Source organism: Lagenorhynchus albirostris, chromosome 6 (assembly GCF_949774975.1).
Source record: "Lagenorhynchus albirostris chromosome 6, mLagAlb1.1, whole genome shotgun sequence".
Classification (NCBI taxonomy): domain Eukaryota; kingdom Metazoa; phylum Chordata; class Mammalia; order Artiodactyla; family Delphinidae; genus Lagenorhynchus; species Lagenorhynchus albirostris.
The window spans coordinates 57,843,990-57,858,231 of NC_083100.1; the positions used below are offsets into that span (position 1 = coordinate 57,843,990).

The following is a 14,242-nucleotide window of genomic DNA, read 5'->3' on the forward strand; positions in this document are numbered from 1 at the left end:
TTTACTTGAGAGGAGCCATAACTGCTGTACTTTTTATCTGGTGTGTATTGGAAAACGTATTTGATTTTAAACCCATAAAAAAATTTCCAAAAGCTCTGCTATACTATTTACCAGGAAATAAGTATTCTTTTAAACGTGTTTTCAAAACAAAAACAGACCTCTTTTACCCTTTCTTTTTTCCTGATCACTTGAAACCAGTGGTCACTTTGATCTGTCAAAATAAATTCTGCCACAAAATTTAAAAAATAGGACCAGTGGCTTTCAGAAGATTCTAACCTAGGGTTCACAGTAATATCTGTGGTCGTATCACCTACTGAACTAAAATTTCCTCTTCAAGCTGAGCAATTAACAAGAAATCCATCACCCTGGGTCAGGGATAGAAAACCTTTTCATTCTGCTTTTGAATTTCAATTTCCTCTCTTCATACCCTTACACACACACACACACACACACACACACACACAAACACACACACACGGCCCTTCTACAACATTGGAAGTGATATAATGAAGACTGAGCAAACACTGTTCTGTAATGTGCAACTCTTCGGTAATATGCAATTCCAAACTGGTGCCCCACCGGCCAATAGCCACCTCCCCCTTTTAGCATAATTTTGGTGGGATTATCTTCTGCTACTATAAGAAGCACTATGGAGGGGAACTGAAAAAGTTTTCAATTCGTGAGGAAACTTATGTATTTTTCAAATTTTACTTCATTTCTAAGATCCAAAATTACTCTTATGGATAAAATTTAGACACCCTGTGGTGGTCAGTAGAACACAATTAACTCTCGTAAACATTAATTTGAATTATCTAAGCTTGAAGGCCAATTTTACAGCTTATGACATAAATATTCTTTTTTTTCCCCTAAATAGCTTCATGGTCTAAATCCTTAAATTCAGAGTAAATGCTGCCTCTGTTACAAAGCAAATGGCCTTGCCCAGTGAAAGTGCTATTTATGAATCATGAAATTCCATGCAAACATCAGGTAAGCCTCAGATAAAAGCGGGGGAGGGGTTCATCCAGATTAAGTGTTTAAGGAAAACATTATTAAAAACAGACCAGGGCTTCCCTGGTGGCGCAGTGGTTGAGAGTCCGCCTCAGGGGACACGGGTTCGTGCCCCTGTCCGGGGAAGATCTCGCAAGCCGGAGCGGCTGGGCCCGTGAGCCATGGCCGCTGAGGCTGCGCGTCCGGAGCCTGTGCTCCGCAACGGGAGAGGCCACAACAGTGAGAGGCCTGCGTACCGCAAAAAAACAAAACAAAAAAACCCAGACCAAATCTACTCTAAATGAATCCACACTATGGAAATAAATACTTCAACTGGTAACATAAACATAGGAGAGAATGTCACATATTGTGAATTTTTTATTTTTTAAATTTTTTGGCCGTGGCTCATGGCACGTGGGATCTTAGTTCCCTGACCAAGGATGGAACCCGTACCCCCTGTAGTGGAAGCTTGGAGTCTTGACCACCGGACCGCCAGGTTAGTCCCTATAGTGAATATTTTAAATAAATAATTTAAACCTTAATCAGTCTAACTGAGGAGGAATAGAAGAATGTTCTATCACAGCAGAAATACACTCTGATTTTTTCAACAGCAAACCTTCTGCACTATTTTGGGAACTGTGCTAATAGCACTGGTATTCCTAGTGCTTAAAGCTGTGTTGACATGATAAAGTGCTATAATTTTAACTTGTTATTGTGAGGCAGAAACTGCCTAATTAATTTCTGTTTCATTCAAAACTGAGGAACAAATCAATGTTTACCAATGGGAATGAAGCTAAATGAGTAACAAAAAGAAAACCCAAAACACTTGTGGTAAGTCATTAGTTTAAAATGTAGAAAAAAATTTTCAAGGGTTGTCTAAGTTCTGTTTAGTCAACAAAACTTAAATAAAAATGAGAAACTGTTTTTAGTAGATTTGAAATGGCTTGTTTGGTGCATCTTTTTAATTTTAATCTTGTTAAACCTGAAAAAAAATTGCTCTCTATACAATAAATATAACATCAGTATAACAGTGCAGATGAAATCACAGTATCAGTGTTTTAATAAAATATAACTTCTTAGTCATACTAGGTATTTATGAAACTGTAACATAAGATGCTTAAATTCACTAGATATACCAACACTGAAATATGTTGAATATTCAAATAAAAAAGTCTTCTTCTGTTTTATCCATAATCCAGTTGATTTATATATTTTTAAAATGTCATAGAATGACAGCCAAACCTAAAAGTGCCATTCCTTTATTTTACAAATGAGGAAGATAAGAAAAGTATAACATAGGTCTGAAAATCGAACAACTATTTAGCAACAGAGCAGACAAATCTGGCCCTTCTAGATGCTTACATTTTAAGCACAAAATTAAATCTTTGAATGGAAACATAAATGTTTTGAAAAGTCCATTCATTTTTTGCCCTGTTAATAAACAGTCTAAGGCACCACCCATTATAATCACCCCCAAGTGGTTAACACCCTTCCTTACATTGAATCTGTAGCAGAAAGCCTACTCCTTAATTTCCAGCTAAGTGAGAAAAGAAACACACTCTATTCCTCATTGGATAATACAATATTATAAAAATGAATACTATTTTCAAGGCATAGCACTTTGATCAAGTATAGAAAGCATTTTGTTAGAGGATAAAACCATTAGGAAGTCAATTGAAAGAAAGACTTGTGGAAAGCTAGATGCTTAAAAAGGGAAACACGGCAACATTCAGCTGTATTGTTTTAAATAGTACAGTATCCTAAAAACATCTTGGTGTGTGTGTGTGTGTGTGTGTGTGTGTGTGTGTGTGTGTGTGTGTTGGGTGTGGGGGTGATAAGACTTGTATGGAAAAGAGGAAGGGGAGGGGAAGATGGTCCCCACGTGAGCCCAAGCTGAGACTGTCACTAGGATTCAGCTGTGATCAGCCATAACTAGTGAGTGCAAAGGTGGTCCAGCCAAAGCTTGGCTGTACAATGGGAGGCTAAGTCTGAGCACAGGACTGTTAATTTCCCTCTGACTCACCCCTAGGATATCTCTCCAAAGCATAGAGAGAATTACCAACAAGCTGAGCTGTAGCATCAAAACCCTGATGCTCTGTTACCTCTCAAAGAGAACTTAACAAAGAGGGAGAAAAGCGTCTCTTAGCCTGATTGGGCACATGGTTGGGAGTTGAAGAGCACATGAAGAAAGATTCTTTTGGACAAAATTCAACTTCCCCAACTACAAGAAGACCCAAACATGTAAAATGGTTGAGGAAAAAACACCCCCCTTGCAACTCTGCTTCTAATACTAAACAGATTTTTCTTTTAAAATTCAAACCATGTACCCTGTATATAGGTGGGGGGTGGAGAGTGAGAGAGGTGGTCAGGGAGAACACCAGATGCCTAAGATTTTCCTATTAGTTTTGCCACTATATAGGTGTACACATCTGGGAAACTCTTTTGACCACTGCACCCTCAGATTCCTTACCTGTATATTGGGGGGTTTGGTCCCTTTCTGTTCAAAATTCCATGCTTCTATATGAAAGGGGAATTTTTAAAAAATTTAATTATAAAGGCAAAAACTTTCCTAGATTAAAAAGGATATCTGGAAGCTAACCTAAGGTCCCTGAATAGTCTATAATCCCCCTGAAATTGTGTGAAAAAAGTTTGGTGGCTGTATGTATACACATAAACATTTTTCTAGGAAGAGAGACAGTATTTTCATTGACCCTCAAAGGAAAATTAGGTACCCAAAAGTTTGGGGACCTCTGACTGAGAGAGTAAATGGTGTTTTTAGTTTTTGCTTTATCTAGTTGTGAGCAGATCAGCAGCAATCTTTACACGGTTCTAAAATCTGTCCCACAAAGCCTTCTTGAGTGTCTCATTTATCTTCATGAGCTGTGTGTTTGTAATTTTTCACGAGCAGAAAACCTGTTCAAAATCGAGTCCTTTTCATTAAAGATTTAAAATTCTGGGGATTTCAAGATTTATTCTGATATTAGTGGCTAAAGGAGAGCCCTTTTACTACATCAGAAAATTTCAGACATATAGCATCTTAAATATTTGCCCACTGATGTTGAATTATTTTACTATTTCTTTTTCTCTTGAGGTAACTGACGTGAAACAAAAGGCTGGCTCCTCCTTCCAACCTGCTTTTCTTTTTCTTCTGATCTTTGAGTCTGCTGTGAAAGGATGATGAATTAACTGTGGTTCTATTTGAAGTAGTAATTTTCATTTTCATAACGATTTTGATCCTCAAGATGAATTAAATAGAAGATATTGATATAATATTCTTAAAAGAATTAGTTGAAAAGTAGAGAGAAGAGGAAAATGACATTAGGGAACCTGAGGAACTGAAAGAGGAAAGATGCAGCCAGGAAGAAATGGGAACCAAAGAGAAAATCTACATGATTAGATGCTGAAATAGTATCAAATCCCTAAGCAGAGAAACAAGAAAAAAGGAGGGTTAAAAACAAAAACAAAAGCAAAACAAAACCCCCCAGGAAACAATCATAGCAACTAGGGAAAACTGAATTTTTGAATACATTCAATGAAAACGACAAAAACCATCATAACCGAGCTTTTCAGTAACATCTTTTGCCTGATAATCTCAAGGCGTTGTATGGCTTCTCGTTTAATTAAGGCAAGGACAGAGGCGATCAGAGAACATCACAGAAAGAGGGATGCTGCCAGTGATTAACAGATAAATGCAAAAAGCTCAGGGGAACAATCTTTTGTGGTAAAGAAGTGCCAATCGGCGAGAAATGTTGATTTTTCCCTGAGGCAACATCAAAGAGGTGTAAAGTAAAAAGAAGGAAATTAGGTTTAAGCACTTAAAACAAATGATTTTAGGTATTCTCAGATGCTTTTTAACCGACGACAGTCTGACCAGAACTACTCTTAGTGACTCCTAAGTCCAAATGGAGAGGAAAGCAACATTCAGTGCTTCTGTTCGACTCTAGGCTCCCTTCCCGGAGTCCTATAGCTTCACGTCAAGGGCTCCAGACTCTCCGTTAACCCCGGAGGCGCCAGGGGAGAGATATATCCTCAAACGAACCCGATCCCCAGATGACCCTGGCTGGGTCCTTGTGTTCACGGAGCATCCTCCAGTGACTCTCCTTCCGAGTAACAGCTCCTCTCTGCGCCTCCACAAATCCCATTCAAGAAAAAACCGGGGATTTCGGCTAAAACGCACACCGCCCCGCCCCTCCCTGCCTCCAGGAGGCCGCCTCCCGGGCGGCCCAGGCGGCTCCCAGCGGCACGGGGCAGGAGGGGCGCGCGCCCCCGGCGCCCGCGCGCGCCCGTTGCCATGGGAACGCACGGGGCTACGCCGCCCTAGGGGGAGACGGGAGGTGGCGCGGCGGCAGATCCTGTGGGAGACGCTATCGCAAGATGGCGTCTGCGAGGCCGCGGGATGCAGAGTGAGCGCGACCCGCCGGGCGCTCTGCGAGACTGCTCCTCTCCCCGCCGCCGCCGCCGCCGCCGCCACTGCGGCGCCGCCTCTCCTCCTGCCATTGCGCCGCGGCCAAGCTTCCCCGCCTCGCAGGTACCGGCGCCCGCGCGCGCTCCGCGTAGTGCACAGATGGTAGCGACAAGTGCCGGCTCGCCGAGGGCTAGCGGGTCCCCCCTTGTCCGGGTGCGCCTGACAATAACGCGTAAATAACTTTTTCTTGCAGCGGTGCCCTGCCTCCCGGCCTGCAGCCTCCTCGCGCGCCAGCGCCCCCACCACGCCCCTCCGACTCCCCGCTCCCTCCGAGGTGTGAGCGCATCGGGCCGATGCGGTGATCTCCGGCCGGCCTGGGAGGAGCGCGTGGACCGGCGGGCGGCGGCGAGCAGTTGCCAAGCGCCTTTACAATGGCCCTGACCCTGTTTGGTAAGTGCAGCCCTTTGGCCGCGCCGCCGCAGGTGGGCCGCGCCGCGGGGCTCGAGGGCGGGGGCCGGGGCGCCTGGGGAGGGGACGACGCAGGCGGTGTCGGGCGCGGGCCGGGGCCGCGGACTTGGGCCGCTCGGGGCGCCGGGCTCGCTCCCTCGCGCCTCTCCCATTGTTTCCTCTCCTGGCAGGGCCGATGGGCGTGTGCTCCTCTTGCCAATTCTGGGCAGGGAGGCTCTCAGGTCCTGGGTGTTTTGTAAACGGAAGATTCTCTAAGATGCCAACTTGGGAGCGAAGTTAGCTGGTTGTTTCCAAACCTATGTTTCTCAAGTCTGTAAATAAAGGTCCTGGAAAGTTTATTCATTTTGAACAAGATGTCTGTGCATCCCAACCTCCCTGGAATTGTCAAATGCCTGTGTTGATTCCTGTTGGATTTGGGGGGAATTTTTTGGACTCGGTATGTTCCTTTGGAAACAAGAATGAGTGGTGAATTTATTTTAATATTTGCTAAAATTGAAAATGTTGCTCTAACAAATAGAGTAGACAGAAGAAAGTTGGTACTGAAGATAAGTAGTCTCAGGTGAATAAGTAGTCTCAGGTGAATATCTTTGAGTATTTTACGAAAGTGTTATTTCTGTGGTGTAATTACTGTAACATTATTTCAGTGATTAAGACTTAAAGGTTTTTTTGTTTTGTTTTTCCCCAGAGTCTGTAATGACAATGGGTTGGAAAGAAGGACTGAAAAAATACTTCATTTTCTTTTACAGAAACAAACTGTGGTACTTACGTACTTTGCTTTAAGAAAACTCAATATGTGAAAATTTAGATGATCAAAGTATTCAGTTTTTCAAAGGAGGAAAGTCCAATGATCTGTACCTGATAGCTACAAGGACAGTCTTAGTGAGTTACTCACAATATCAAGTTTCCAGTTACATTTTAATAATGTCATTTGATCAAGCACTTTACAGGCATCACATACCACAATGCTTTTTGATGTAAATACTTCAGTGAATTAATCTGCTGAAATTAAAGAATTACTTTTAGTTAACAATCTTATTTTTCAAATTAAATTTAGACCCAGAGAGGTTATTTACCAAGGTCACATGGCCCTTTTGTGGCAAAACTGAGCCTAGGACATAGTCTGTCAATCTTCAGTCTGGGACTATGCTTACTTGGCCCAAATACCCACAGTACTAGAAATGACATTTCTTATTTGGTGGTTCTCCATGAGTGTTTTAAAAATGTTTCTTCTTTCTCTGAAAGAAATAATAAAAATCTCTTGTTTTTCAATACCTTGTATCAAATATGCATTACTTAGTAGAAGCATTTCCTTAAGTGTGGACTTTTTTGGTATAGAAGTTAAAAATGATGGCTTTACTAGTGGTTGATATTTTCTTTTGAAGAAGCATTTATCTTACATTGTTGTAGCTAATACATAGTAGTAAAATCTACTGCAGTAAATTCTCTTTAAAACTGTTTTTGACTTTCCTTCCTAAAGAGAGTCTGCATTTTCAAGGTTTGTTTTCAAAGATAAGATTTACGAATCAACGACTTTTAAAAGACTGACATTCTCGATGAATAAAACAGATAAATTGGGGAGACATGGAGTATGTGATGAGGCTCTTTTAAATGGATTCCTAAATTATTAAATCTTTAACTACTGAGGTAGAGGTGAGGAATGGAAGAGCATGGAATTTGACCTCTAGAAGAAGGTATAAGAAACCACTCCCACCCCTCAGGATGAATAAAATATCTTTAAAATTTTAAAGTCATCTTGTGGGAATATAGAATTTAGTTTGCAAAATCCAATTTGGTTACAATTTTTAAGAACATTCCTCTGTTGTAAAGCAAAGTATATCTGTGTGCAGAGGCTATTTTCTCAGTAATGATAGAGCAGCAGTTGATCTCAAGAGTGTGGCTGCACACCGTCATCAGTCATCTGAGATGTCGGTTAAAAATGTAGATTCCTTTGCCCAGAGACCCACGGAATCTGCATTTTTATTTTTATTATTTTTATTCATTTTTTATTTATTTTAACATCTTTATTGGAATATAATTGCTTTACAATGGTGTATTAGTTTCTGCTGTATAACAAAGTGAATCAGCTATACATATACATATATCCCCATATCTCTTCCCTCTTGCGTCTCCCTCCCTCCCTCCCTCACTGTCCCACCCCTCTAGGTGGTCACAAGGCCCTGAGCTAATCACCCTGTGCTATGCAGCTATGTATATATGTCCATGCCACTCTCTCACTTCGTCCCAGCTTACCCTTCCCCCTCCCCGTGTCCTCAAGTCCATTCTGTACGTCTGCGTCTTTATTCCTGTCCTGCCCCTAGGTTCTTCATAACTTTTTTTTTAGATTCCATATATATATGTTAGCATACGGTATTTGTTTTTCTCTGACTTACTTCACTCTGTATGACAGACACTAGGTCCATCCACCTCCCTACAAATAATTCAATTTCGTTTCTTTTTATGGCTGAGTAATGTTCTGTTGTATATATGTGCCACATCTTCTTTATCCATTCATCTGTTGATGGACACTTAGGTTGCTTCCATGTCCTGGCTATTGTAAATAGAGCAGCAATGAACATCTCTGTGTCATTCCAATTTTAGTATATGTGCTGCTGAAGTGAGCACGAATCTGCATTTTTAGAGGAAGGGGATTTTAAAGGAACTCCTCTGTGATTCTAAGGCCCATTCAAGTTTAAGGACTATTATATTAATGATAAATACTAGATTTGCTCAAACTTGCCCAGTTCAAAATAGCTTTTTGAATATGTTAAGAGCAGTCCCCAAGGACTGCTAGAAGAAATAGATTTTATTTTAGATATTACTATTTAACTAATTGGTCTTAGTCAGAAGTACCTCATATCCCTTCTTAATAACCAACCTAGAACCGAGGAACAATGAAATAAAGTTCTAAGAGCTGGTGAAGAGAAGGTAGGAACAAGAAACTAGACAGGTGTGACTTTTCAGCCATCAAGGTCAGAGCTCCATAGAGTTTCTACCTAAGCCTCCCCAAAGTAACCACTGCCAGAGCTGAGGAAAAAGCATCCTGTCGGGTCATCCCTTGGCAGGAGTTTCTGTCATTTATAGCTAAACAGAGCTCTGGTTTATAGCCCAGCCAACTGATGAGATTGGGAACTCAGTTGCACTTCAGCTAGGCTAGCTAAACCTGAATAACTCTCTTCTCCACCTGGGTAGAATTGGCTCTGACATTGCCCCTGCTCCCTGCCTTTTTTTCTTCTTACCATTTATTTACCGTCATCACTGCCATAGATCACTTCTAATATTTAGGATTACACTGTAATTTCTTACATTCTTTCCTCACACTTTTCTGCTGCCATGGAAACCTTTCATTATGCTGCTCTTTTTGGCATCTTTCACTATCCTGACACACCTGCCTATGGGCATCTTGGCAGAGATCCTTGGGAGCAGTTAAATGGGAATGGAGTATTCTTTGTGGTACAGTTAGGAAATGTTCTGATTTCCATTACTGTCCTGGCATTAAAATGTATTTTTAAAAAGACAGCTGTATATTTTCAGTATGATTTATTTGACAAAAAGCTAATTTTATAGGGAACTCCCACTTGAATACACTCTCTGCTGAAATTTTAATTTTTCAGACGTTGCTCATCAAGGAATATGAGAGGGAGTTACCTAAGCAGCAGGGTGCTCCGATGGTGAGAGCCCAGCTACTTTTTTTTAGAATGTTTCATCTTTTCAGCTGTCATTAAAATCACCATCCTTATTTAAGTACTTGTGCATATTCCTTCTTTAACTGGTGTCAAAAAGTTAACATCTCAGCTTAAATTTTTTTTCTTTTAGTGTTTGCAGACTTGGCACTATGTAAGAGAGATAAAAGAATTATGGTTGTTATACCTCTGATAGTCACCATCTGTGTACAGTGTAAGAGGAATGTTGGTTATGCAGTCTTTTGAGGCACATCTGCCCCTGCAAATAACCATCCTCCAAGCATTCTGATCTTTGAAGATAGGAGATAGTGATATGTGTAATTACAAACATTTGACACAGTTGTCAAGAAGAGTTTCAGTTTCTTTTAGATCAGTGTTTTTCAACCTTTTTTTAAAATCACCCACTGTAAGAAGCCTTTTAGACATTTTTTCTTAATTGTTCTCTCCATGAGACTCTGTTTATGGACTGTATGTTTGTCTGCTTTATGCATAAAAAGAGTCAAGTTCCCAGAAGCTAAGTTTTGCTCCCTTGAGGGCAGTCTTACCCCCATTGAGAATACATGTTTTAGACTAATCTAAAGCAATCATAAGATAGTTAGGCAGAAAAATACTGTTTGGTTGTGCTTTATATGTCATATAATAATAGTTCTGAAGGAATGACTTAAGGACAGTAAGCTATATGTTTTTCACCAGATTGATTTAACTTCAGTATTAGCAGTTTGGTCCATCTTTTTTTTTTTTTTTTTTTTTTTTTTTTTTTTTTTTTTGCGGTACACGGCCTCTCACTGTTGTGGCCTCTCCCGTTGCGGAGCACAGGCTCCGGACACACAGTCTCCGGACGCACAGGCTCAGTGGCCATGGCTCACGGGCCCAGCCGCTCCGTGGCATGTGGGATCTTCCCGGACCCGGGCACGAACCCATGTCCCCTGCATCGGCAGGCGGACTCTCAAGCACTGCGCCACCATGGAAGCCCAGTTTGGTTCATCTTGAGAGCAGCCGTGACACAGAGTTCCTTGCTGAGGCTGGGGTTTGTGTGCAGCTTTTCTCAAAAGTCCCTCTAGTAATGATAATATCCTTTGATATGGGTAATTGATGTTTTCTCAATCTTATAAAGTATCAGTAACAGCACCTTTAAAGAACTTTTTATCTGCAATATATAATCTAAAAGAAGTCAGTGAACTTGCTTTGCAAACCCGATGAAAGACAAATTCTCGAGTCTGGCCTTAACAACCAATTACCGGTCATAAGTCATTCTTACATAGAAAATGATTCCCATAAACTTTGATTTTTTTATTTATTAATCCTACTGTACTTAAAAAACAGAGTAGGAGAAACTAAGAAAGCAGAATGATGTAACCATATTTTATACTGAAAACTGATATTAAAAAAAGAATCATGTCTGTCAAAATAAAGTTACAAATATACATTCCTAATTTAGCTCCTTATATTTAAAAAGCAGGATGAGTACTTTGTGAACATACTAAAACCACTGCTTTGTGTACTCTAAAAGGGTGAATTTTATGGTATGTGGTTTCATCTCAATATAAGATTGTATTAATAAAATGATGGGGGAGGGTAGGAAATCAGGTTGAATAGAAGGAAAATTTACTTCACTTAAACTGTAAAAACAGAAAATACTATTTTTATTTATTTTTAATTTGTTGTTATTGTTGTTGAGTAACAGCTAATTTGTTCAGGATATAAGGTGATCACTTTTGTTCCAGCATCTTCTTTTGCACAGAATCTTGCACACATTAGGCAGTCAAAAGATACTTGCCAAATTGAATTAATGCTTCTCTTGTAACTTTCTATATTATATTCAAAACCATAAAATAATGTCTGATGCCAAACCGTTAGATTAAAAGAGCCAGACACCATGGATTGCAAATAGAAAAAACTTCATTCAGAAAATACTATTTTTAAAAGAGTGGTTTTACAACAGGAAGCTTTAGAACTCTCCATGTTTTTAGAAAGTTTTTTTTTTATTTTTATTCCCCAAGGAACAAATAACAAACTTAAAAATTGATACGTTAAGATACCCCTACCTGTTTTGAATGGTTGTTTTAAATTTAGAAAAGCAAGCACTTCTTGGAAAGACTTATTGCCAGACAATGGAGTAGTTTGGGGAAGAAGGGAAGATGAGTCAGGCCAGGCCTGCCGCCAGCAGCTTGGTGGCGTGGGACCACCTCATTGTGTTTCATCCAGCTGTGCTGAAAGTGGTTCCTTTCCCTTTCCACTGGGACTTTTTACCTTTGGATTTCATTGGACCTTGTATATTTCATGGTGTAAAGCAAGCAGAAAAAGGATGTTGTCCAAGAAACATGATCTCCACTGGAATAGATTTTTATGACCACAAACTTGACATTTCAGAAACGGAATGTGTCCTCTTTAAACTGCTAATCTTTCCTGATTTTCCCATTTCTGCGATTAACACATAGCTTCAGCCTTTATTCTTTCTGTCATATACTTTTTATACAGAATGTTGTTTTTCAGCTCCTTAATGGCTGTGAGATTACTTTGTCAGAGATGATTTTAGGATTCGAAGTAGCTTGTAATAGGTGGGACAGACAACAGGTATGTGGATAGATGTGCATTTGAGGGTTATGTAAACATCTGCCTGACTGAAATATTTCCCCTGCAGGCCTTTTATGGCGAATGAATTTTACACCATTATATTAAAATTAAAGCATGTTTTTTTAGCCTATTACCTGTAAAGAATAACATGCTAAATATAGATACTTATCTTCATATAGCATGGAAGAATGATTTTAATTTATGGACTGAAGATCTTAAAGTAGTAAGACAAACAAGTGATTTGACCGAGGGAGCTACACTGTAAGAGAAAAGAAAGTGGTGGAAGTGTTTGTTTGGAGGGTGGGGCACTACTGAGAGGGACTTGTGTTGTAGGTGGTGGTGTAATAAGCAAAGCAGTATAAAAGCTCAGGACATCTGGGGTGAGGGCGAAAGAGTGGATGATAGAGTGGGAAAAGGAAGCAGAAACAAGAAGCCTACTCTTTCATAATTTTCCTAAGGAGTAGCTGTGTAGCCTGGGGTGTGTTTTCCTATTTAGTGATTCATTTACTCATCTGTTTGATGAATCGAGAGCCTAATATGTGCGAGGTATATATTAGTTCCTGTCCTCAAGGAACTTATATATGCAGTGGATGGTGACAGAGAAAAATGTATAATGTGCCAGGGGGCTAATGCTGTGAAGAAAAATGAAGCAGGGTGAAGAGCATGGGGCTAGCTATGCAGCAGAGTGGTCAGGGAAGGCCTCACAGCAAAGGTGGATTTTGAGCAGAGACTAGAAGGAAGTAAGAGAAAGAGTCCTGTGAAAATGGGGAATCACCTCGTGGAACAGGATTTAAGGCAGGGATGTGCTCAACAGTTTTGAGAAACAGGAAGAAGGGCAACGTGGCTGGAGCAGAGTGAGCTGGGGAAGTGCTAGGAGGTGAAGGCAAAGAGACACCTGGGGGAGGAGGAGTGTTGGGGTCACAGATTATGTAGGGCTCTGTCCGTAAAGCATGGTAAGGACTTCAGATTTTACTCTGAGTGAGATGGGAAGCTCGTGGAGGATACTTCCGTAGCATGAAGTGCAGAGGAAAGGGCTTCGATTTTGGAGTAAGAGAGCTACGTTTAGTCCTTTCTCTGCCAAGTGTCAGCTCTAAATCCTAGTCTCATTTTCCTTATTTGTAAACAGGGGCTATTAATTCCCTTAACACGGTGGTTGAAGATACATAGTAGCTAATATTGTTACTAATATTATTATGATAACTATTAGCAAAGATCCAAGATACCAACAGAGTTTCTCTGTTTTTTTCACAAGTCTGTTGACCCACTTGAAAAAGTGGTTCTGCAATATTTCTGTTTGTATGTGTGGCTAAATATATGTCACGTGCCACTGTAGACTTTGTCTGAGAATGCTCTGGTAGAGATCTGGTTCAGGGAGGTACAGGGAAGAGCAGAGAGATTTCTGATAGTGCTGGGCACTTGGTACTTTCTAGTGCACTCTGAAAATGTAAAAAATACACTGGCCAAGGCTTACTTCTCTCTTGGGAGGTAATCCAGAATATAGTCAGGTCTAGCCCCAGCCCCCATGACACTTAAAGTATATCAAGGACTGTGAGCTCAATGGCTGGCACATAGTAGGTGCTCAATCCAAGTTTATTGAGTGAATAAGTGAATGAGCGAAGAATAAACATGTGACAGTGGACTGTCACTCTATACACTTATCCTGTGAACAACCTTGAATCAGTTTAAACACTTATCTTTTTTCTTCCTCTATTATTTTGGGTTATTCTTGCTTATTGTATTAGCGTCCATAATTGGAAACTCAAACCTGCCTCTTAGAAATTTATTAGTCTAGCAATTCACTTCCCTACCTGAAATCCTCCAGCGAGTACCCATCACCATTAAGATTAAGTCCAAATTCCCTAGTTTGCATATAAGGCTGTCAAGATAGGACTGCTGCTGGGAGTTCCCTGGTGGCCTAGTGGTTAGGATTCCGGGCTTTCACTGCGGTGGCCTGCGTTCAATCCCAACCACAAGCCACTCAGTGAGGCCACAAAAAAAGGTAGGACTGCTGCTTACCTACTTATTTGGCCTCATATCTTATCCCCTCCTCAGAGGCTGTGCTTCAGGCATGCTGAAGGACTTGAAGTCTCCAGAAGGGACTGTACCCAACGTGGCTTTGGCATCATTG

General features: G+C 40.6%; 1 protein-coding gene across 1 annotated transcript in view; it reads left to right on the plus strand.

Moving 5' to 3' along the window:
* The first annotated feature begins 5,308 nt into the window (after positions 1 to 5,308).
* CHN1 (chimerin 1) overlaps positions 5,309 to 14,242 on the plus strand; it is a 177,302-nt gene continuing 168,368 nt past the window's right edge. Inside the window, exons 1-2 of the mRNA XM_060152609.1 lie at positions 5,309 to 5,515; positions 5,646 to 5,842. Of these exons, the coding sequence (XP_060008592.1) occupies positions 5,824 to 5,842 (19 nt within the window). The 5' untranslated portion in view covers positions 5,309 to 5,515; positions 5,646 to 5,823. The remainder of the gene's footprint in view (positions 5,516 to 5,645; positions 5,843 to 14,242) is intronic.